At 31.6% G+C, this 23,224-nt stretch overlaps 3 protein-coding genes across 9 annotated transcripts in view; 2 read left to right on the forward strand and 1 right to left on the reverse strand.

Annotated features, from left to right (window-relative positions):
- Positions 1-2,644, forward strand: LOC130445465 (elongation factor Tu, mitochondrial). Its single transcript, XM_056781084.1, has 6 exons — positions 1-186; positions 252-542; positions 610-987; positions 1,083-1,397; positions 1,536-1,737; positions 2,209-2,644. The coding sequence occupies exons 1-6, from the start codon at positions 150-152 to the stop codon at positions 2,393-2,395; spliced, it is 1,410 nt and encodes a 469-aa protein (XP_056637062.1). The 5' UTR covers positions 1-149; the 3' UTR covers positions 2,396-2,644.
- On the reverse strand, positions 2,464-6,720 carry LOC130445468 (GTP-binding nuclear protein Ran). 3 transcript variants are annotated; one of them, XM_056781090.1, is made up of 3 exons: positions 5,788-5,923; positions 4,917-5,360; positions 2,464-3,624 (listed from the first exon to the last, which is right to left on the reverse strand). In XM_056781090.1, the coding sequence occupies exons 2-3, from the start codon at positions 5,346-5,348 to the stop codon at positions 3,409-3,411; spliced, it is 648 nt and encodes a 215-aa protein (XP_056637068.1). In that variant the 5' UTR covers positions 5,349-5,360; positions 5,788-5,923; the 3' UTR covers positions 2,464-3,408. The 3 variants fall into 3 exon arrangements, with proteins under 3 accessions (XP_056637068.1, XP_056637070.1, XP_056637069.1); XM_056781092.1 differs by lacking the exon at positions 5,788-5,923 and adding an exon at positions 6,404-6,720 and having other exon boundaries at positions 2,638-3,624; XM_056781091.1 differs by lacking the exon at positions 5,788-5,923 and adding an exon at positions 5,479-5,731 and having other exon boundaries at positions 2,638-3,624.
- The window catches only part of LOC130445466 (syntaxin-1A), a 23,941-nt gene continuing 6,838 nt past the window's right edge, over positions 6,122-23,224 (forward strand). The window contains exons 1-10 of one of the 5 annotated variants that reach the window (XM_056781087.1): positions 6,175-6,313; positions 6,627-6,716; positions 7,145-7,244; positions 14,105-14,179; positions 15,660-15,842; positions 16,341-16,414; positions 16,986-17,123; positions 20,840-20,950; positions 22,225-22,295; positions 22,381-22,424. In XM_056781087.1, coding sequence (XP_056637065.1) covers positions 6,281-6,313; positions 6,627-6,716; positions 7,145-7,244; positions 14,105-14,179; positions 15,660-15,842; positions 16,341-16,414; positions 16,986-17,123; positions 20,840-20,950; positions 22,225-22,295; positions 22,381-22,387 — 882 coding nt within the window. In that variant the 5' untranslated portion in view covers positions 6,175-6,280 and the 3' untranslated portion in view covers positions 22,388-22,424. Of the gene's footprint in view, positions 6,314-6,626; positions 6,717-7,144; positions 7,245-14,104; positions 14,180-15,659; positions 15,843-16,340; positions 16,415-16,985; positions 17,124-20,839; positions 20,951-21,324; positions 21,436-22,224; positions 22,296-22,380; positions 22,425-23,224 lie in introns of all 5 variants that reach the window. The other 4 variants (XM_056781089.1, XM_056781086.1, XM_056781085.1 and 1 more) reach the window with 4 other exon arrangements.

Below are 23,224 nucleotides of genomic sequence, written 5' to 3' on the forward strand. Positions count from 1 at the left end.
TGATTTTTCACTTGCGATAAATATATCGTACCATCTCAATAGTCACTAATTTCGCCATTATCCTATGATTAAATAATAAAGCTCATGCCCGGTGTTTTAGACAAAAAATAAACAGTACATTATTTAAAACACAATTAGTTATTAACAAAATGACTTCAATTATTGTTGCGAGAACTTTGGCACCTGGTAAATATGTTTTATTATATTTGAAGGTTAGCTTATTCTCATGATTTTTTCTTAAATCATTTTAGCGGTACATCGTTCCCTCAAACAATTATTTACAAGTGGGGCTACGACAAAAATAAGAAACTATTGTAAAACTATACAAGTTGCCACTATTCAATATAATCAAAAAAGGTTTTATTCCGAAAAAAAAGTGTTCGAACGTATCAAACCACATTGTAATGTCGGTACGATAGGTCATGTCGATCATGGTAAAACTACTCTCACCGCAGCAATAACCAAAGTTTTAGCAGAACAAAAATTGGCTAAAGCGCGCCAATATGCTGATATTGACAATGCACCAGAAGAAAAAGCAAGAGGTAAATTATAAAATTCGTGTTATTTTTATTTATTTTTTTATTGCAATATTAACCCATTTTGTTTTAGGTATCACTATCAATGTCGCTCATATAGAATACCAAACAGAAGACAGACATTACGGGCATACCGATTGCCCAGGACATGCAGATTATATAAAAAACATGATCACAGGAGCCGCTCAGATGGACGGAGCTATAATGGTAGTAGCGGCAACTGATGGTGTCATGCCTCAAACTAGAGAACATTTACTATTAGCCAAACAAATCGGTGTTGAACACATCGTGGTATTCATCAATAAAGTTGATGCTGCAGATCAAGAAATGGTGGAATTAGTAGAAATAGAAATTAGGGAATTATTAACAGAAATGGGTTTCGATGGAGATAATATCCCAATTATTGCTGGATCTGCTCTTTGTGCTTTGGAAGGAAAAAATCCTGAAATAGGTGAGATTGATAAATATCATCTATAATCAAAGTGGTACAAAATTGGGCATTTTTTTTTTTCTCATATCTAATCATAACAATTTTATAATTCACAGGTTCCGAAGCAGTTATGAAATTATTGAAAGAAGTTGATAGGTATATTCCCACTCCCGTAAGAGAATTAGACAAACCATTCTTGCTTCCAGTAGAACACACTTATTCAATTCCTGGAAGAGGTACTGTGGTAACTGGAAGATTAGAAAGGGGAATTTTGAAAAAAGGAGCTGAATGCGAATTTGTGGGATACAATAAAGTATTGAAAAGTGTTGTTACCGGTATAGAAATGTTCCATCAAATATTGGACGAAGCCCATGCTGGAGATCAAGTTGGAGCATTAGTTAGGGGATTGAAAAGGGATGATGTTAAGAGAGGTGAATAATAATAAAATTCATGTCTAACTTATTCAAAGTTTATTTGAATATATATCAAGTTGATTATAGAGAATTACTGTAATTAGTTTTATAATCAAGATGATTACTGATTAAATTTTCTAATAATGTTTTTTAAAGGAATGATTCTGGCAAAACCTGGTACGGTTAAAAGTCACGATCATATAGAAGCTCAAGTATATGTACTAAGTAAAGACGAAGGTGGTCGTACAAAGCCATTCACATCATTCATACAGTTACAGATGTTCTGCAGAACATGGGATTGTGCTGCACAAGTTGTTGTTCCTGATAAGGAAATGGTTATGCCCGGAGAAGATTCTAGGTAAAATTTCATAACAAAAAAGTAAAATAGTTATTAGATTTTTTATTAAAAATGACCAAAAACACCAGTACATGTTGTATTTAAAATAACAAATTAACTTAAAGTACATACAAAATTATGACAAGCAATATCTTCCTTAAGATAAGGCCTCACTGCAGGATGCTAGATGGTCACGTGGCATCCTGATGCCACGGAATAAAGGCAGTATCCATCTGACTGTCGAGTAGAAATCATGCCTCTTTCAAAAATTGCAAATTTCTGCTACAGGACAGAGAATTTGCGAGAATATACATCCTTAATGGATCTACTGGGTCTTTCAAAAACTGAACTAATCCCGCTTTCCTTCAGTTTTGCCAGTCTACCAGGATGAAATAACAAACACGAATGATACGGATTTCAGGTTTAAAGTCAAGCTTCGAATAATTTGAATATCTAATTTTTTCCGATACTTTTGTTATATTTTGATTTTAGGTTGATATTGAAAATGATGAGACCAATGGTATTGGAACAAGGTAAAAGATTTACTTTAAGAGATGGATCACAGACGTTAGGAACGGGCGTAGTGACAAAAACTTTACCTCGTCTTACAGAAAACGAACGCATGGCTCTAACAGAAGGCAAAAAAGCCAGAGAAAAGAAACTGGCGTCCGCAAAATAAGCACTACCTGTGTTAATAACAAGAAAAACTATTTAAAAATAGTGTGTGAACTGTTTGTTTATTAAAGATTTTTTTTATCAGGAACGAAATGTATCTATTAGGACTGGAAAAAAATTCAAATTCATGATTCTCCCACAAGTTTTTTCTTATTATTCCAGTAGTTCAACATGGTTGCTTTTAAACCAATGAATTGTTAAAAAGTATCAACTATTATTGTTTATACCTGAATGTAATAAAGGATAAAAATCATTTTTTAATATATTTATTACCCTTTACGACCCTAATTTATCTGGAATTAAATACATAATTTTTGTCAACGTTTCTTCACCATTTTTGGTTTATCAACCATGCAGAGTTATAAGCAAGTAATAAGATTTGCAGTCTCTTGGGTAGTTCAAAGTTTCTTTCCGATCTTCTTGAAGTAGCTTCTCCAGTGTAATTATCATGATAATTTTTAATGATTTTGTAATTCAGTTCAAAGATATAGACTCGTAAATAGTCTGAGGATAGGTATTTGTTTTTGTTTGTTGATCAAATAATTTGTTAAGGAAAATTTCTTTATTGAAATTAAAACTATTTCTCTTTACAAAGAACTGTTAAAAATTACAAAAAAAATGAATCAAGATACGATATCTCAATCCAACAAACATACCAAGGATTATTCCAAATAACATTCTCTCTCAGACAAAACTCTCTTAACAAATTTAGAAAATATTTATATATAAAAATATCAACAGTTCTTACTCAGAAATACAAGTACAAATTAAGTTAACAAGTCTTGTAATTTATCAATCCACACAATTGCGTTACACTTTGTTGAATCGCGTGTCTTTTTTTTAACACCCCAGAATGAAACACAAAAAAAATTTATTCAAACGTTATTTTTATGCTCGTGAACGACAAAAATGTATTGAGAATTAGGGCAAATTAAAAAATAAAAAACTAACAAAATTTTTACAATATTCCAAGGCGTTGTTGCGAAAAAAAAAAATGTTTTTAAAAGTCAATTCGAATTACAAATCTTCTTCGTCGTCGGGCAACGCAGTTTCTGAAGCTTCGATAAGATCTTTTTCAATTTGTTCTTGCAATTGTGGGTCCATGTGGACTTCGGGGGGAAGTAATGCTGGAGCGGCTACGAATTCCAAGTTGGGATCTCCAATGAGTTTTCTTGCCAACCACAGGAAAGGTTTTTCAAAATTGTAATTAGATTTTGCGGAAATATCATAGTACTACAAAAAAAATGGAAATACAATCAATTTTTCTTCATTAAATGTTGTTTTACACACATTCTAAAAATTTAGTACCAAAAACATTTACACTTATGAAGATACGTAAATCCTTAAAAAAGAATTAAATACATCTGTGAGGAAATCTATCAAATTTATTAAGTTAACAACAAAATATCTCTAAAGATTTATTAAAATAATCCTAAAATCCAGAATTGCAATAAACAATAGTGCTCAGCAAAGTTTGAGAAACTTCTCTAAAAAGCACATTCACATTCTTTCATATAGTTAAGCGGCTTTAAAAGTCCTGAAACCTTCGCCCAAACTAGTGTGTAAGTACAAACAAACTCTAAAAGCACTAGTTAACAAAAATAGAGTACTCTTAGAGTACATCAGGCAATGAGGAAGCAGTCAAAAGAAAGGAAACGACTCTATACCTAGGACCAGAGACTCACTGTGGCCTCTTGAGATGCAACATCAATAACAAACCCGTAAAGAATCAGATGGAGTATCACTGAAAGTCCAAGACAATCCAAAATATTGATAAATATATGAGAAGTCTGAAGAACTTCACAGAATGAACAGAAACGACTTCAAACTGGTAGTAGGTTAAATATCCCCTTAAAACAGCAGAGTATCTACTCTATAAAGTTTCAGTTGAAGATCAATAAAAAGGAAATTTTGAATTAATTCCTTAATCAAATTAAAAAAAAAATAAATGAATGAAGTGAATATTCCTTATATATATATATATATATATATATATATATATATATATATATATATATACTTAGGTAATTAATTGTTAGTATTGATCAATTAATTATATTTCATTATTACATATAAATAATTCTATTTATAGAAAATGATAAATTAGAATGATTCATTAACAACCAAAATTAAAATTCCAAGGTTTTAAAACATATTTTGTAAATTTCAGAGGTAATACATTCCAAATGAACAATTTTGAAATATAGGGGACAAGTATACAGAAAAATGCATTTAGACATAGTTCATACATAGTACTAGGTCTCTATTTACTTTTAAATTATTAAGAAATTGAAGCAGCCCCAATATTCTCTAATTCCCTAATCTAATACCGACTGATTTCAACAAGAAATAAGATGCTATTGAGCTATTTAAAGCCTGTCTGCATAGATAAATATATGTATTGAGACACATCGCCTGCTAGTTAGATAATTTGATAACCCAAAACGTCCCCAAACCAAAAATAAAAAAAACTACCCACTGATGATTCATAAATTAAAACAGAACTTCAATTGAACGTTACATACCTGTAAGTTCTTCTTCCTATGGAATACGATGCTTTTAGCTTTAACTTTTCTATCCTTGATATCGACTTTGTTCCCGCATAACACAATAGGAATATTCTCACAAACTCTTACTAGATCCCTATGCCAGTTGGGTACGTTTTTATATGTGACTCTGGACGTTACATCAAACATAATAATCGCACATTGTCCTTGAATATAGTAACCGTCACGTAACCCTCCGAATTTTTCTTGTCCAGCTGTATCCCATACATTAAACCGAATTTGTCCGCGGTTTGTATGGAAAACCAAAGGGTGAACTTCTACTCCAAGAGTTGCTACATATTTCTTTTCGAATTCACCAGTCATGTGTCTTTTGACGAATGTTGTTTTACCGGTACCACCATCACCGACCAAGACACATTTGAAAGTCGGCATATCTTGTTCAGCAGCCATGATTAAATATATCTAAAAGAAGTACCTTTTTTAACGGATTTTTGAACTAGCAAAATTTAGTATTACAATCTATTCAATTTTTATTATAATACTTCAAATCTACCATTACATAGGAATACTAGACATATACATTTAATTTTTATAACGATATTGCCATGATATTATCACCACAACACGTCAAAGAAAATCTCGAAACGGATAAATTGCAACATAAAAATATAATAAAAAGTATTGTTAATAACGTAAAAACACGGTTGAGAAATGATATTACAAAGCACGTTTTGTAACTTTTTAATTTCAATGTCGAATGGCGCTACGAGAATGTTACATAGGATTTTGATATCAACGGACCGACTTCACTATAATTTTGCTAGGTTAGTAATAGTTATATTACGAAAATAAATGGTGAGATGCAATCAGCATAAAAAATAATGTTTACCTTGTAAATAAAAAGTATTGGGAAACACCGATGGCACAAAAAATCACTGATTACTTTTGCTCTCTTCCAAAGTCGTTAGAGTTCACAATGGCGTTCACAACAAGATGTGAGATGGTGTTGGGTATGCGCGCCAAATGTTTTACAAATTATAGAGTTTATGTCATTCGAATACATCGACTTGTTGAAAAAAGTATTTAAATTATAATTTTCACGAATAAACTTCAAAATTGATTATAAATTTCAAGAAAAAAATTAATAAAGATTAAAATTATTCAGTGACGTCACGTGAAAATTATACGTCACCGACGCAGGCGCAGAAACCTGACCGTACTGCAGATCTCTATCGATTTTTATTTAGAAAACTGGTGGCCGTTTGATCCAAGTTTTGTCGGGTGTTCGTTCTAGTTGTGATCGTATTTAAACGATAGTTTGAATGGGATTATTTTATAAAACTCAAGTTTCCAGTGGTTTGTGATATTAAGATCGGATTAAAATGACAAAGGATAGATTAGCAGCTCTTGTTGCGGTAGGTCCCGATCTACCTACATATCGCATATCTAGTAATATAATATCAAATAAAGTTACTATTAAAAAATCTAATTTATTTAATATTTACCTTTGATGACAGTTGATGTAAATTGGAGACAATCGACGAAAGAATTATTTGTTATATTGCTCGGATAATTTCACGAGAAATTATTGATAGATTATCAACAATTAGGTTAGGTGAAGAAAAACTGTTACCGAAATGTCATTCACGTCCTAGCCTCACCTATCAAATTCAATTGAATATTTGTCAGTTTTTCGTTGTAACATTATTCTTTTTTTTTTGTTATTAGGCTCAAAGCGACGATGATGATGTGGGCCCCGATGATGTTGCCGTCAACGTTGAAGGCAGGGACGGCTTCATGGACGCGTTTTTCGGAGAGGTATGTGTTTTAATTGTATTTTACAAACGATTATTATTTAATAATTACGTCAGAATTCCGAAAAACACCTGACCGATTTTGGAATTACCCATTGACTCATACATTTAATCTTCATAATAGTGCATTGTAAACACACAACCCTACTGTTGCTCATATTATGCATACATAGTTAAAAATTTAAAGTTATGAATATTATTATTATTAATAGATTATTACGTACACATTCATTTGAAAATATTTTCTTCAATCAAAACAATATTAATATTTTCCAAATGAATCAGTTGCATTGTTTATAGTTAATATGCAAAAATTAAATTTCTATTTAGTATGAATATTAAAAATCAATCAAATGGGGTAATTCCGTTGAAAATATAAGTAAGGGGACAACTATTATTGTTTGGTCGCATGAATTTTACATTTCTTTACAGGTTGAAGAGATACGGGACATGATAGAAAAGATACAGGCCAATGTAGAAGAGGTTAAGAAAAAACACAGTTCCATACTTTCAGCACCGCAGAGTGATGAAAGTGAGTAAACTGTCGTTTCTTATCTTTCAATCGAATTGAAAATTATTTAATTGATACAATTTATTATAAATGAACCACTTGTTATCATCGTTATTATCTCTTTAGATGAATTTTTTTCACTTGTATTAATACGATTACACAAATTATGAGTCATTTATCACGAATGAACCAAATTATAAATAAAATGATGTATCAATCTCATTTATCTTGTTCCGCACTGTTCTTAATAGGAATTATTTATGAAATTTATGGTTTAGCGTCCCTTTCAGTCAGAGCTGTATGTAATTCATGTTTGTGGGCCTGAAATTTGAAGCCCCTGCTGTAGCAGCAATGGCCATGCTCTATTCAGACATTTTTCAGTCCAGTACCGAGTAAATTTCCGAAAAAAAAATGATAAAATTGAATCCTGGAGTGGTATTAAAGCAATTAACATATAAGTCTGATATAATTTCTCAACAAAGGTTGTTAGGAAAGTAACTTTAACCAGAATTAAGGGCGGAAATAATTATTGGATCTAAGGGCCCCAAAATGCTAAATCCGGCCCTGTTTTCAGTTCATTTTCCCAAAGAATATCTATCCATGTGTATTTATCAGTCTCCTTTGAGGAATTAAATCTAAATAATATATATATACTCCCTTAATATTTCTACAGATAGGTTTTGATTTATGGAAAAGGTCTTTGATGTGTAAAATCCAAAATCATTGCATCCACCACAAACTCTATATCATCTGTGCGACATCGATCTTGCGAAATTGTAGCTTTGTTCTCGATTAAGTTCAAAACATGATCTGTCATTAGATTCATGAGCAATTTGAAATAGTGCGTTTCAAAACTCTATGTTTCTGGAGCATATATAACATAAATAACTAATTCCGAACGTGTTCTGAATAATTCCAATGTATCCCAGCATGCGCGTTCGTCTTCCACGTCATTTTTGTGGTATTTACGAACTACCCTATATGTTTTTTTCTACGTGATTAAAAATCGTGATAAATCACTTTATGTTCACAAACATCTCAAATATTCATTAATATGTCAATGTCAAATGTCAATCTAAACGTGCGTTCAAATGTCATTCAGAGTTTGTTCGGAATAGTTCATAGGAAATTAACGACATTTCGACGATGTTTATGAATATAATAATATTCGGTTTAAAACGTAACGTCAAATCCACGGGATTCCATATTGAATTAAATTTTACGTCAATCCGTGCGAAATATGTATATTATAAACAGCATTTTCGTACTAAACCAGCTGTATTGTGGATCTAAAATGCTCGTGATGTACGATTACTTTTTTTTTACGTTAGTGGAACGTTGATTCAGCGATCACGGACGACAGGTTGTGTTATCTGTCGCTTGTTTTGTATCGTAAATCAAGTTGAACTTTAGGGATTTCCCTTGTTATTTTACATTACTTTTAATCCCGAACACGTGCTTCATTTTTCATACGGTATCAACTGTGATGTTTCGTTTTTTAAAATTCGATTTGGCGCATACTTTTTATTATTATAAACAAAATTAGTGGGACAACTATTATTAATCATATTGAACGCTTATAAAAAAACATTGAAGTGGAAAATCTCCTATTATTTCCCTATCGATCCACAAAGGTCATTAGCGGGTTGTAAATACGACTATTTGATTGATTAGATCATTATTTATAATTGCCGTAAAAAGTTTTAGTCCAAGCGATTAGGTACAGTATAAATTCTTTGTTAGACTTTCCGAATATAAACTAAAATAAATTCATGATGATGATGATTAAAATTGAGTTTATAACAAGACAAAGATCCCGAATACTTTTACGAGGATTGCTGTAATATAATTGTTTCGAGATTTGGCAACACCGATGTAAATATATCAAATTTGACATTGTCATCGTGAAGTTTGACATTTAGATGTACGTGAAACATTTTCGTGCGTTACCCGTATTTGTATACCCGATGATTTTATTCTTTATAAAATGGGTCGGTATTCAAAGGAATTTCAGAAGATTTGAATGTCGTGAATTGTCGCTTGCATACCTTCGCATTTGCAGTAAAAAACCAGAAATTGGATTTAAGCATCGAATTGAGGGTTAGCGACAATGGCGCGTAGGGGAAAATACTCGAGGATATCGAGCGACGCCAACGCAAGAATATGTCGACGTTTCATGATGATTCGCTAAATATTTCCTAGTACGTCGATTATATTAAAATCAACGTATTCAAAAATCGATAAATCAAATTTTTATAAGGTACGAAACTTGTTTGTATTGCGGTGGTTTTCGTAACATATTGATCCGCAAATTTGATTTTTAACACTGAAAATTATCAATTACTTTTTATTATTTCGATAAATTTTTGGATTTTGTAACAACTCGAAACGTCCCATCGCCATATTTCAATAAGTACCATCATTACCAAAGCCGTTTACGCGAATTCGTGGAAATCGTGTTAAATTCTTTTTTATTTTTTTTTTTTATATAAATTACGCGCTGAATAATGCATGTACATACATGTACACAATTCCGTGAACAGGTATTTAGGTCAGGTTAATTAGTCTTTGACGTTTAGTGCTTTGCCGGCCTTGCGGAGAGAGGGAAAAGTTTTTAAAATTCGTTATTTCATGAAAATTCGATCGACGAAGGTGTTTTTTACGCAATAAATGAAATATTTTAAAAAATCCTATCTTATATCAACTCTATTTTAATCAGCATAAACTTTTTTTTTTGTTTTAACCACGTAAAAGACATCGGTATGGTGTTATAATATAGATAATTAAATTTTCATCGACTAGCCGGCTGATTCTTTTCGTAAAACGTGTTTTACAACTTATTATTTCATTATTAGAATATTTTTTTTTTTACACTGTAAAATTGTTAAAATAATCGTTGAGTTGAGGCTGTTGCCATTTCTCACCGGATTTATCTAAATTTGGAACAATGCATTTAATTTAGTTCGACTGATGAATAGTATCAGGATGATCTACAGTAGAACTATTGTCAATGCGCTATTGTAGATCTAAGGCTAATGCCTTTTCGTACCCCCTTTCCAGATGCGCCACTAAATTTATAATAAAACAGTTTGAGAAATTATTCTCGACTCAATATTGATCTATATCTGTTGAATGTTTTTCTTGTTAATATATTTGTTTCATTATCATTATCAGCATCTTTCGAGCTATAAATTTTTAAAGAAAAGTAACGTTCGACCCCATTTTTATTGGGGTAATAAAAAATATAAATCTCGACGACGACGACCTCATTTTTCTAGTAAAACGCCAACCGATTTGATTTTACGTCCAAATCTTCAGCTTTTTGCGGACTCGACTAATATTTTTCATCTCTTAGAGGGATTTTAAATTCGAAAAGGTCGAAATTGGTTTTTGTTTTGGTTCACTCGCGCTTCAATACCAATATTTACGAAATTTGTTCAATTACCCTCGTATATCCGTCGTTGATTTCAAAATTTTGTAATTGGATTTAATTAGAAAACATCGAGTCGCAAGTACTTACGTTAATTTAATTCGAAAAGAAAAAAAAAATTTATATCAAATCCGTGTGTATCTGTATCGTTTCTCTCGGGGGCGATATCGGGGATTACGAGTGGAAAAACTCCTCGACAAACTCGGTATTGTTTTTACAACCGCAGTACAACGAAAAGGGGCTTATCTAAGCTGAAAAAGCTTTTTATCGGCGTTCTCTTTTTGCTCGTGCGTTTAAATGTTTCGTTGGTTAATGAATGGATTGGATTTTCAAGGACAAATTATATGCGCCAAATAATTTACAGTGTACACCAAATAACATTTCGAAAAAATTTAAATACCACGATAAAAAAAGTCCCTTTTTTTTGAAAAGTTCAAATTTAATGGAAAATTTCAACACTTATCTGTTTTTGTTTTATAAACTTTATCTCGCCGAGACCGTTCTGTATTAATTCACATACCGAAAGTTGCGTTGCGAGTGTTCCGTGTAGCGAAAGTGACAGTTCCGTACTGCAAAACGCTTTCGGGTCGCTCCGGAGTAGATAATGTTGACAGTTGACAGTTTAACATCGATGATTTTGCGTTTTCTCAAATTATTTGTTTCATCCGAAGTTTTGCCTAAATTAATGAATAACAATGATGTTTTTTCTGTAGGTAATTTATCGTTTTATTATTGTTTGTATTGAGTTAAATTTTGGAAATGACAAACGTTATTACATACCGGGAAAACAGTTTCCAGTACAAAGTTTGAAGGCAATTATGTAAATACCGACAAGTATAATGTAAATAAAGGGTCTACCAAAGTTCAGTTAATTAGTAAGTTAGTTTGATAGTCGCTATATTCGTTAGTACAACATTAAATGGAGAAGTTTGGCTATATTATACCGATATTCCAAGTTTGTGATACGCCTCCATATCGTTGACCTAGTTCATGAATTACCGCGCCTATAAAATAAATCGCGTTTCGAGTGTTCCGCGTAGTTAAAGTGCAAAACACTTTCGGGACACTCTGGATTCACACTAGCCACTTTAATGTTGACATTTGACAGTTGACAATTTCACTTCGATGATTTTGTATAATGATTCAATAAAAAGATTGAAATTGCTAATAGAATCACCACAAATACGAATATCAAAATCACAAACACATCAACATCTAGTATCTGCATCCAATCCAATAAATAACTATTAAAAAATTGGAAAATATCAATTTATAATATGTTACGTGAAAACAAAATTTTTGGCATCGGGATTTTCGTATATATATATATATATGTAATGTAATATTGCTGACACGAAAATATTCTTTGTTTAGAAATCATCAATCACGTTCAAACTGTTATTTTTTTTGATCGCGATAATGTTTCATTGTTCGCGTCTAATAAAACATTTTGAGTATCGCATCGACAAGTTTCGAGTGAGTTACGTATTAACGAGAATATTTTTCGACGTAGAAATAATAACAAAATAATGTAAAAGCGGCAAATATAATATCCCGAAAAGAAAATAGAAAAACAAATTTGTACAATCTGACAAAATTCGACAAATATTCAATATAAAAACGTGTATATTGAAAGGATTTCCACAAATGACTTCTTCAAAAAAGACTCGGTTAATTTATGTTATATTTATAAATACCGGATATTTGTTAATAATCAATTCGTAAGATTGTATCTTCAAAATTTCCGTTATACTTTACCCACGTTTGTATTAATTTGCTTATCGAAAATCTCCCCCTTTTCCAAAGAAATAGAACGTTTAGCGAACGAATGCGAGATATCGAAAAATTTCCAAAGATTCCCATCAACTCAATTTATGTAAATATTTTCCGGTTTCTCGTAGCCGTCATTAATTCCGAAACGGTCAGAAAAAAAAAACCGAAACAAATTTTTGTCGATTTATCGTATATCGAAAAAATTTAATCTAATAAATTTCGAAATTTGTGAATAGAAAATCGATAATATTTCGATTAATGAGCTCTTTGTTAATCCTCGATAGATGGTCCTTGTTTTATTGTACAATCTAATAATAGCGGACTGATTAATACGGAAATCAACAAGCTGACCAGCGGAAATTTCTTATTGCGTCTTTTTATAAGGGTTTTTGTGTCTGTTGGAAGTTGAAATCGCGTGCTTTTGACAAGTCTCCTTTAATTGATTGATCGTTATAAACGGTTTAGGCGAAACTTTAATCGATTTTAGTAATAAAACTATCGAAAGTTTATGCTGCAAAAACTGGCGGATGCGAAAAACATTCGCCATTTTATTCGTAAATAATTCTTTTTTATCAAAACAATTTTGAAAGATTTTAAAATACAGAGTGTTATTCATCAAAGAAAATTTTAATTCGAAATGAAAAATCTAATAAAAGTGGACGATTCTAATAACTATAAATTTTTTATTTTGAACCGCCATCGGCTACAACATCTCGCGCAGATATCGACTACGTCATGTAAATTGATAACCGGATTTCGATACAGCGACGTCCGAAAGGATTTTATTTTCCGGTTGTTTTCAATCTTCGATTTTCGAATACTGGATTTGAAAAAAAAATGGCGAGCGCGCCGGGCGATATTTTTTGGCGACCGTGCTTCAGTTTCAATTTGTGTACAAAAAGATTCAATGGGTTTTCGATTCTCAACAAATACTTTGGACTGATACACCCTTATCTGGACGCTCTAGGATATCGAGTTTTTGTTGCATAGTCACGAACGTATTTTTACGTTTTTCACTAATTTTAGGAAACACAGGTAAAGTGCAACCCATCGATAACGAAACCACCCGTACACTAAACCGACCGGAAACAAAAAATTCAAGTAAAGACCTGTCGAAAGTCGGATATGATTCGTCCTCCTAGGACCGGCCGAACCATCCGGCGGCGGATCCAGCCGAGGCCGAACAAGAGGGCGTCTACTGTAACGCAATTTTTTGAAACATACAAACTATTTATTAAAAATACGAAAATATGGTTCAAATATGTCCATGTCCTAATTTGTGTTTACCATCAAAAGGAAATTGTCAATTAATTTCGGTAATTGACTGTTTCGGTAAATTAATATCGATGGGAAACGAGACGAAGCGAGGCTTCCAATTAACGGGCTTAATTTTCCGGAGATACTACGGTCTGTGAAATGTGTTCTTTGAATGATTTTCACTGGTCTGTCATTAATTCGATACGGTGAAAGTTCTACACTCGAATTTTAAAGGAAATAGATTGTTTCAAGTAAATAATTTACTTGGTTTACACCCAGAATCAATAACAATTACCCTAATTATTATTATTATTATTATTTTATTCTCTATATTTTTAATTATACGTTGTTTTAAAAGTTTTAATCGCCGTTGATTTCGCGATTAAGATGACGATTTTTATTTTTTTTTTTTTTGCTTTAGAAACGAAACAGGAATTGGAAGATCTAATGGCCGATATCAAGAAAACTGCCAATAAAGTCCGTGCCAAGCTAAAGGGTAAGCGTTTTTCACGATTTTCGTATTTAGGTACCACAAAAATGTATGATTTAGTTTCTTTCGATACGCCATAGCTTTCCCGTATCGAAATACAACACTCGACAAGCAACTAAATGTTATGTAATTTTCAAATTTTCAAATTTATTTCTAACTAGGATGTCGATTTTCGTATCGGTCGATTGAAGCTGTAGATATCAAGCGTATTATTAAATTACGTAACGATAATAAGTTTAAAAATTTTTTTCTAATTTATATACATCCTAGTAACGATTTTACGTTACCTAGTTGGATTTAAAAGCGATTTCCAATGAAACATTCATCGACAGAGACAAAAGCGTTTTCTCAACAACCGTCGGTTGTATGATTGTATTAAATTTTAATCCGGACATTCCGAATTTGGTAGAAGATGATGAATTCGAAACTGGAAACTCCATTTGTACAAGATGTCCAGATAAGGTATCGGGTATTTGGAAATTCAAGTAAACTTTTATTATTACTTTTTGATACCGTACGAATTGGAAAAGATGACGTTATCCAAATGATGGCACCTGTTCTAAACGGGAACGAAGATTGCCGATAACACGTCGACCTAAAACTCTTAATATTGCTGCCATTTCTGACCTGATGTTTTCCTTCGATTGAATCATTTTGATAAACCTTACTTTCAAGGTATCCCCATACAAAATAGTCAAGCTAAGGGCTAAGGTCGGGGCTTCTGGGAGGCCAGTTGATGTCACCCTTTCGCAAAATGACTTTATTAGGGAATAAATCATTCACAACTTCCATCGAGTTATGGCAAATGGCCCCATCTTGCTGGAACCACGTTCTTGAATTGAAACCTACAAACTCCTGCAACTCTGCGACCAAAAGTAACGGTCACTATTCACATTGATTACTCGGCCTCGTTGATCTTGATGAAAATAAGGACCAATAATTAGTTTTTAGTAGGATGTACAGGGGTCGTTTATGCTTTCGTCTCGGATTCTCGACTGCCCAGTACCGACAATTCTGCTTATTAACATAACCACATTCAGGTGAAAATTTGCTACTTATGTAAATTATTAAATCGCTGCGTCATTTCGTTCGCAAAATTCATTCGATTACCATAGTCCATAGTTTCCTTCAATTCTTGAACCAATTGAATTTTACGGGCTTTTAAATGCAAATCTTCCTTTAAAATCGAATGTAAGGACGTTTTTTTGACGTTTAACGCTTGACACCACAACTTCTTCAATTGTTTCTTCATCGCGAACATCCCGATCCATTTCCTAATGCTATCGTCGCTCGGCGTGGCGTGGCGTGTACGATATTTCGCATTGAATCACCGTCGCTCCGTTTCGGATGCGGCGCGAAAACAAATACCCGATACCCTTGTATAACTCGCATTATAATAAATTTATATCTGGATATTGAGTAACGCATTCGACGATGTTTTAGGCGTATCTATTTTGTGTTTTTTTTTTTTATCCCGTTATTACAGTTATAGAACAAAATATAGAAACGGAAGAACAAAAAAATAAATCGTCGGCGGATCTGAGGATACGAAAAACTCAACATTCGACGTTATCCAGAAAATTCGTAGAAGTTATGACTGAATATAACCGAACTCAAACAGATTACAGAGAAAGGTGTAAAGGAAGAATACAAAGGCAGTTAGAAATTAGTAAGTATTAATCATTCTTTTTCTCGTAATTCGAATGTACTAGAATGTGTTACGATAATAAAAAAAAAAAAATAATTAAATTCCTTATTTTATGAATCGAAGTACCAAAAAGGCGAATAGCTGCTGTTTTTTTTTATTATTATTATCTATTCGTAAAAAGTGCCGAGTTTCGTGATGGAATCCGTTGATTAAATTAAAGCAAGAAAATAAAATTGGTATAATGGAGATTGTCGTATATTTAATAAGTTCCTTCCCGTGTCCTATTTTATTTATAGCTCAATTAATTCCTTTCGTTGTTCGAGTTTAATACGTTTGTCGAATGGAGATGAACAAAAAGCGAAACAAAAAAAATCTAACGAGAAATTTTCATGATAGGATTTTTTTTTTAAATATCTTGATATTTTTTACAGTTTACCGATTATATCTTTAGTTTCTGTTTCGATAAGACATTATCTGGATTATATTTTACCTTGTGCTAATTACCTCGTCTTTCTACAGCCGGTAGGCAAACAACTAACGAGGAATTAGAAGAAATGTTAGAACAAGGAAATCCGGCAGTTTTCACCCAAGGTGTAAGTTTCTCAATCAATCATTTTATTTACCGTATATTTCAAATATTTAGATGCGTAAATCGGTTCATTTTTTTTTTGTATATATATAGTTTATACGGTTAACAACCTTTATCAACGTCGAGAGGAAATCCAAACAGACCGAAGAAGAATAAATCGGCGGAAAAAATTGATTTTTCTTCGTCGTACGTTAAGCACTTTAACGAATTGAGATATGTACCATATCTTTGGAGAAAATTTTGATTAAAAAACCGAAAAACTCGAGACTATTTTCAATAAAATACTCGACACCAAGAGTATACAGAATGGAAAGACCAAAAGTCAAGCGAAAATTGGAGTCCTTGGATTCCTATCGGAATATATCAGAAATTACCAACTTGGATCGATTGGAAATAATATTTTTGCAATCAAATAGTTTCGACTTGTTCAAATTACTTTGGAATATCCATTGAACGCTCGTAAATTGAATGGAACTTTGAAATTAAGTTAAAACGTGTGATTTATTTGTCTATTTTTCAAGTTGACGCGCGTTGTTTTTGGAGTTTTTATTTTTTCGACGCGATTTTTTCCGTAGATCATAATGGAAACGCAACAAGCGAAACAGACATTAGCCGATATCGAAGCGAGGCACGCCGATATCATCAAGTTAGAAAATTCAATTAGAGAATTGCACGATATGTTTATGGATATGGCGATGTTGGTAGAGAATCAGGTACATTATGTTTCCCATCTAGAATTTTTTTTTTATCGAAAAATAAACGAATTCCGTCGAAAGTTTTATTATATCGATTGAATTTGTTTCTGTATTGAATGAATCGATCGAAATCGATATCTCAAAATACACACACGTACGCACGTTGACTTATAATGAATTCCGTTTAAAAATATTGAACCATAAATTTTCGCGCGGAATTTTAGGACTTCAACAAAAAAAATTTCTTCGATTTCTCATTTTCTAGACCTTTCGACATTCTATTCTAAAATTAGTTTTTTTTTTGAAATAATTTTTTGAAAGAAAGATAAAATTTGACGTTTCGACTTTTATTTATCAAAATATTTTGATAAAGACTCGAAGAAATGAGTAAAAACGTCAAATTTTAGAATAGAAAAGACCTAAAATCAAGAACAATTTAGATGCATTAATATATCAAAACGTCTAAAAAATAAGAAATTTAAATAATATCCTTTATACAGGGTGTAATTTATAAATTATACTAAAAATTTGATTCATTAAAACAAAAAAATTATTATTAATGCATCTAAATGTACTCGATTTTCAGTATCTTCTGTTTTAAAATAATTTTTTTGTAATAATTTCTTAAAAGAAAGATAAACTTTGACGTTTCGGAGTAATACTTTATTAAAATATTTCGATGAAGACTTAAAGAATTACTCCGAAACGTCAAAATGTATCTTTCTTTTAAAAAAGTATTACAAAAAAATTATTTTAAAACAGGAAAGACCCAAAATCAACAACATTTAGATACAAGAAAAAATTTTATACCTATCAGGTGTTAAAATACAGTCAAATTATACCGGTTGTCCACGTAATTTGTCGGCATATGGGAAATTTTTTTATTATTAATTTTACGAAAAAAAGTTATTCTTTATAAAATGTTCTAAATGGTACAAAACCTAAAATTCGATCATCAGATGTTAAATTTTTTCTATCGTATACGAGGTTTGTCAATAAATTTGATTTTTGCTCTATAGTACCTTTATTTTTGACAATATCGAAAGCAACTTGAAGGTTGTTAGTGTTAGATAAAAATTAAGAGATAATTGTTTATTTAGAATTGTTTAATCAAATTTATAATTAATAAATGCAACGCATTAAAGTGCAAACTTGAATTTCCAACGTAATCGTATAGAAAATGCAGAAAAAAATATTTTTTTTATGTAAATAAACAATTTGAAAGCTATTTTCAATTCTAAACATCTTTTTTTTATAACAATTTTCGATATTGTCAAAAAGAAAAGTACTTTAAAGTAAAAATCACATTTTTTGACAAACCTCGTATACGACTGAAAAAATTCAACATCCGATGATCGAATTTTAGGTTTTGGACCATTTAGAATATTTTATAAAGAATAAATTTTTTTCGTAAAATTAATAATAAAAAAGTTATGTCCCGTATGCCGCCAATTTACGTGGACACACTGTATGTGTCAAAAAAATATAAACAAACGTCGAATACGGTCGAAATAAAATATAAAAACGTTTTGTTTTCGTCGAAACAATTGATATTTTACGATATAAAAATATAAAACGTGTATTTGCGTGTCGAATATTTTTCAAAATAAAAAGAAAAATTGTCAGGAAATAATATCGTTTTTTCTTCGCGTCATTTTTTCCGATTTAGATTTCAGATAATTTGTACGTGTGTGTGTGTTGATATCGATTGAGAAAGTTCTTTTTTTATATATACATATAAAAAAAAATTAGGTGCACGTCAAAAAATTACATTTTACAAACATGAATGAATAAACGAATTTTAATCGTTGAAAATTTAAAATATCTGATTGTCTCTTCAACTAGATTTTCTGTTATTTCTTCTGAATCGTTTAATATCCTTAAAAACTACGTGATAATAAAAAATGTACGAGAAATTACATTCTGATTGGTCGAACGCTTTGATTTCCAAAAATTTAGGAAATTCCAAAAATATTTTCACGCATCCAACCGCTGCTTCAAAAGAGAAAAAAAAACGTCGTCGACTTTTAAATTTATTTCTGAACTACAAAAATAAAAAGAAATCATCGGACGATAGTACGGCGGATTACCTACCGATTCGATGTTTTGACTGTTCGAAAACGTTTTTGTTTGAACTGATTTGCGAGTGTTCGAATTTTCGCGATTCATCTTGTTTGACATTTTTGACAGTTTTACGTTGCTCTAATGGAACGGTGACATCTAATCTAATCATTAATAAAATAAACATTCGGTTCGAGATCTTAAAAGACTCAAACAGTCGATTAACGTTTAATTTTTTGTTAATTTTGTTGAAATATTTACGTCTAATCACGAAAATCTATATCTAGAAACATTAAACTCGAAATAATCCTCTAATTTTTGTCGTTGTTTATAAAATACAGCGAAAACTCCATTTACCGGACTAAAGGTTGTTGTTGTTAGTGATTCGGATAATCGAAAATCCGGATAATCGAATGTATGGAAAAAAAAACGTTTAATTCGGTTCCAAACCGGTTCCGAGTCGTTAGTGTTTGCGCAAATTCGATTTTTTAGTACTAGTTTGTCGAACTTTCCGTAACCTGACTCAATAATACTTAATTATTTAATTGGCTCAATTAATAGAGCGGATAATCGCGAATAAGTATAATCGGATAGCCGGATAATCGAGTTTCTACTGTACTTCTATAATTTTCCAGTTCATATGGGCGTGCATCTAATTCAATTTTTTTTTTTTTAATATTATTTCCCATACTTTAATTTTTCCATATAAAATAAAATTAATTAGATAGCATTTATGGGAAATAATCTTGTCTGGAATATATGATTATATAATATCTTGTTAGTTAAAAAAAGTCATTTAATTCACGTCGATCATTTATTTTATCTCGTTTGAAATTAAAAATATTTTATATACGAGGTGTGGTTATTAAATAACGAGACTGCGCGCCTAGAGGGCGCCCTACACGGGTGAGTGCTATAAATTGTTGTAAAAGGTCTAACACGTGCGTGTGTTATTGAGTAAAGGCACTGAAGATGACTGTTTCAACTCCGAAAACATCGATCAAAATCGACAAATTGTAAACACCAAGAAACGTTTTGGTGCCAAAAAATATGCCTCCCGATTAAAAACTCTAGCGTCAATTGGTCTGCTCAGATTTCTTTGAAAGATTTGCTTTGAAACGGACCCGATTTTAGATTAAAAGACCCTCGCCAAAGAAAATTTCCAGCACTGCTTCGATCAATGGAAAAAAAAACGTTTTGGAAATGTGGAATGTAGAATAATTTTTTTAATAACCAGACCTCGTATAGAAAAATTTCGAAATTTTTGGTTTAAAGTCGTATTTGAATATGAAAATTAAACTTTTGTAATGAAATCTGCATATCGAAAAGTGAAAAGAAAATAAAATTATCGCGTAAACGACACATTTCTCCACCTATTCCCAGCGGATTATATTTATTACTAAACTGCATGTTATTTATCATAATAATAATTAAACTTTTATTAACAAACTTTTTTCAATTCTATACGTTGATTGAAACTTTAAATCGTTTTACTAACAAAAATTGGTGGTTTTCATTGAATTTACCGGTGGAATTAACAAAAAAAAAAAGAAAAATAAATAAAAAAGTAAAATAGAAATTAACAAAACACCAAAAACTGCACGTTGTGTTTTTCTATGGGCGACTATCTGTTTAATATTAACACAATATTTTCCACCCGCTGGGCATTTTAGGGTGAAATGATCGATCGTATCGAATACCATGTCGAACATGCAGTGGATTACGTACAAACGGCCACCCAAGATACTAAAAAGGCATTACGATATCAAAGTCGTGCCAGACGGGTGAGTCAATTCATTCCCTCAATTATTTATTAAATATATATAATTACATACACGTGGTGTTTCAAAAGATCGCTTCTGATTTTTGGTTTTATACTTTTTTTTTTTATCATCACCTTTCATACCCACGTCCTCCTCTACACCTTTTGCTTTGCACCCTTACTAATAAATGGTTTTACTACTTATATATGTGCCTTTGTCACAATGTTTTGGGTTTTTAACTGTTGTTTGTACGTATATATATATATATATATACCTATATATATGGTTGCGATATGTTTTACTTTCTATGTTGTACATTCTCTCTTTCTCTTTCTTTTTTTTTTATTCTTTCGTATCCCTTAACCCGCTCCCGTCCGAACGTATCCGAAAATTAGGGTGAACTCGTCGATAGAGTGGAATATCACGTAGAGAATGCTCAAACTCACGTACAACAAGGTCGCACCGAATTGATACAAGCCGAAGGATATCAAACCAAAGCCAGAAAGGTAGGTGGTAGGGTAGGTTTTTTATTAGAGAAAATGCTTTTCGGATTGTTCCGCGCCCCTTCGAGGTATCCGTCAAATTTCGATATATCTTTTGATAAACCTCGTATATTACTATCGATTAATACGACGTTGTCGAACTTTTTCAATTCCAATCTAATATTTTATTTGAATATATTGTTGTTGTTGACGAAATTTACAAATTTTACTATTTACATTTTCATGTTTTTTTTTTCAAATACGAATTAGGAAAAAAAAAACAAAAAATTTAACCAATGAAAGTTGGCGGTACTTCACGTATAACAAAAACTTTTCGAAAAATATGTTTCGAAAGTTTGGAAGAGAAAAAATGGGGATCAATGTACATACAAACTACAGATACAACTTGAATGCGGAAAATGGAAACGTCAGATAAACGTGGAAAAGACAAAATACGTAATTATAACGCGACGTGGGAACTATAAACGATTTTGAAAAAGGAATGAAAGAAAACATAAAAACGTCGAAGTTAGATAGAAAGAAACGATTATAGAATAAATTGAGGAAAAGCAGACGATTTTTAGGTGAATTTGTAGAAAGATTGGGGGAGGAAAAGAAAATAATTGAGTGGATTTCACGGGAGAACGGAAAGAGAAGAAGATCGAAAATCGTCATGGACGTTTGGAATAGGAAAATCGATGACAAGAATTAGGTATTTGGTTAACTTTGTAGGACGTTTTGTACCCGAATTTGTATATACATATAAGTAAAAATTATTTATTTATTTTTAAATTGATAAATTTTTTTTTCCAGAAATTAATCTACATCATAATCCTGATTGCAATATTACTCGCCGTAATAGCAATTATCTTAGCTAGCACCCTGTAAGTGTCAAATGGGTTTTCCGTAAAAATTATTTTATCAAATCGAAATATTCCAACGATATTTTTATTATTTTTTGTTTTTCAGAAGTTAATCTACTTTATAAAAAAATAATCGCGCCGTAACATTTTGTAAGTTTTATTTCACTTTGATAGTATTTCGTGTGTCCGTGGGTGGTTTTTAAGGGGCGTCTGGGTCTTTATAAATCTTTAGATCTAAAATAATCGTCCGTTATTGTTTTGTTTGTGTCGTCGTAAACTTGACATACCTATTTTATCACAAATTTTCCCAGCGATAAACCTTCTCCCTCGTAAATTAATACCAACGGGAAAAAAAAACTCGACTCGATTGACTTTATCGCCCTATTTAAACTAGGACTAATTCCTTACAACCCTTTCTATGGTTTAGTAGTCGAAAGAAGATTCCCGTCGGAATTAATTTTCGCGGGAGAAGGTTTATTGGTGGGGAAATTTATGATAAGACAGGTATATCAAGTGTGTGTATACATTGTATTAAAAATGTCTGTCGTCTTATCGTTTCGCGTCGTAGTTTTAACAAATGTGAACAATAGAAGCATTTTCTCTAACTCTTTATGCATCTATCCGTTATCGATATACACCTAAACCCATTTGATTATAAGTGTTTTTTTTTTATTCTTTCGATTTGCCGCTTAGACGCTATTCATTTTTTGCGTTGGTTTTTTGTTTTTTGTGTTTAGTATCGTAAAATGGCCGTTGCAAAATTTCACAATGACGTTAAGCTTGTGAATGTTGTAAAGGTCAATTTACAAGTAATTATGTGTTGTACAAATATCATATTCGTAATTTTCGTTATTTATTTTACTAAAGAATCTGCTTTGTTTATATGGAAAAACGAATGAATTGCTAAAATTTGAACTTGCTTAAAATATAAATTTCGATGTGTTAATTTG

This window comes from Diorhabda sublineata, chromosome 6 (genome assembly GCF_026230105.1).
Source record: "Diorhabda sublineata isolate icDioSubl1.1 chromosome 6, icDioSubl1.1, whole genome shotgun sequence".
NCBI lineage: Eukaryota > Metazoa > Arthropoda > Insecta > Coleoptera > Chrysomelidae > Diorhabda > Diorhabda sublineata.

What these genes read in the sequence shown, in the direction of transcription:
- LOC130445465 (XM_056781084.1), top strand. Translation starts at nt 150, where the DNA reads ATGACTTCAATTATTGTTGCGAGAACTTTGGCACCTG. An exon ending in AAGGGATGATGTTAAGAGAG is followed by an intron (nt 1,398 to 1,535) that starts GTGAATAATAAT and finishes TGTTTTTTAAAG; the next exon opens with GAATGATTCTGGCAAAACCT. An exon ending in ATGCCCGGAGAAGATTCTAG is followed by an intron (nt 1,738 to 2,208) that starts GTAAAATTTCAT and finishes TTTTGATTTTAG; the next exon opens with GTTGATATTGAAAATGATGA.
- LOC130445468 (XM_056781090.1), bottom strand. Translation starts at nt 5,348, where the DNA reads ATGGCTGCTGAACAAGATATGCCGACTTTCAAATGTGTCTTGGTCGGT. An exon ending in ATAGGAAGAAGAACTTACAG is followed by an intron (nt 3,625 to 4,916) that starts GTATGTAACGTT and finishes TTTTTTTTGTAG; the next exon opens with TACTATGATATTTCCGCAAA.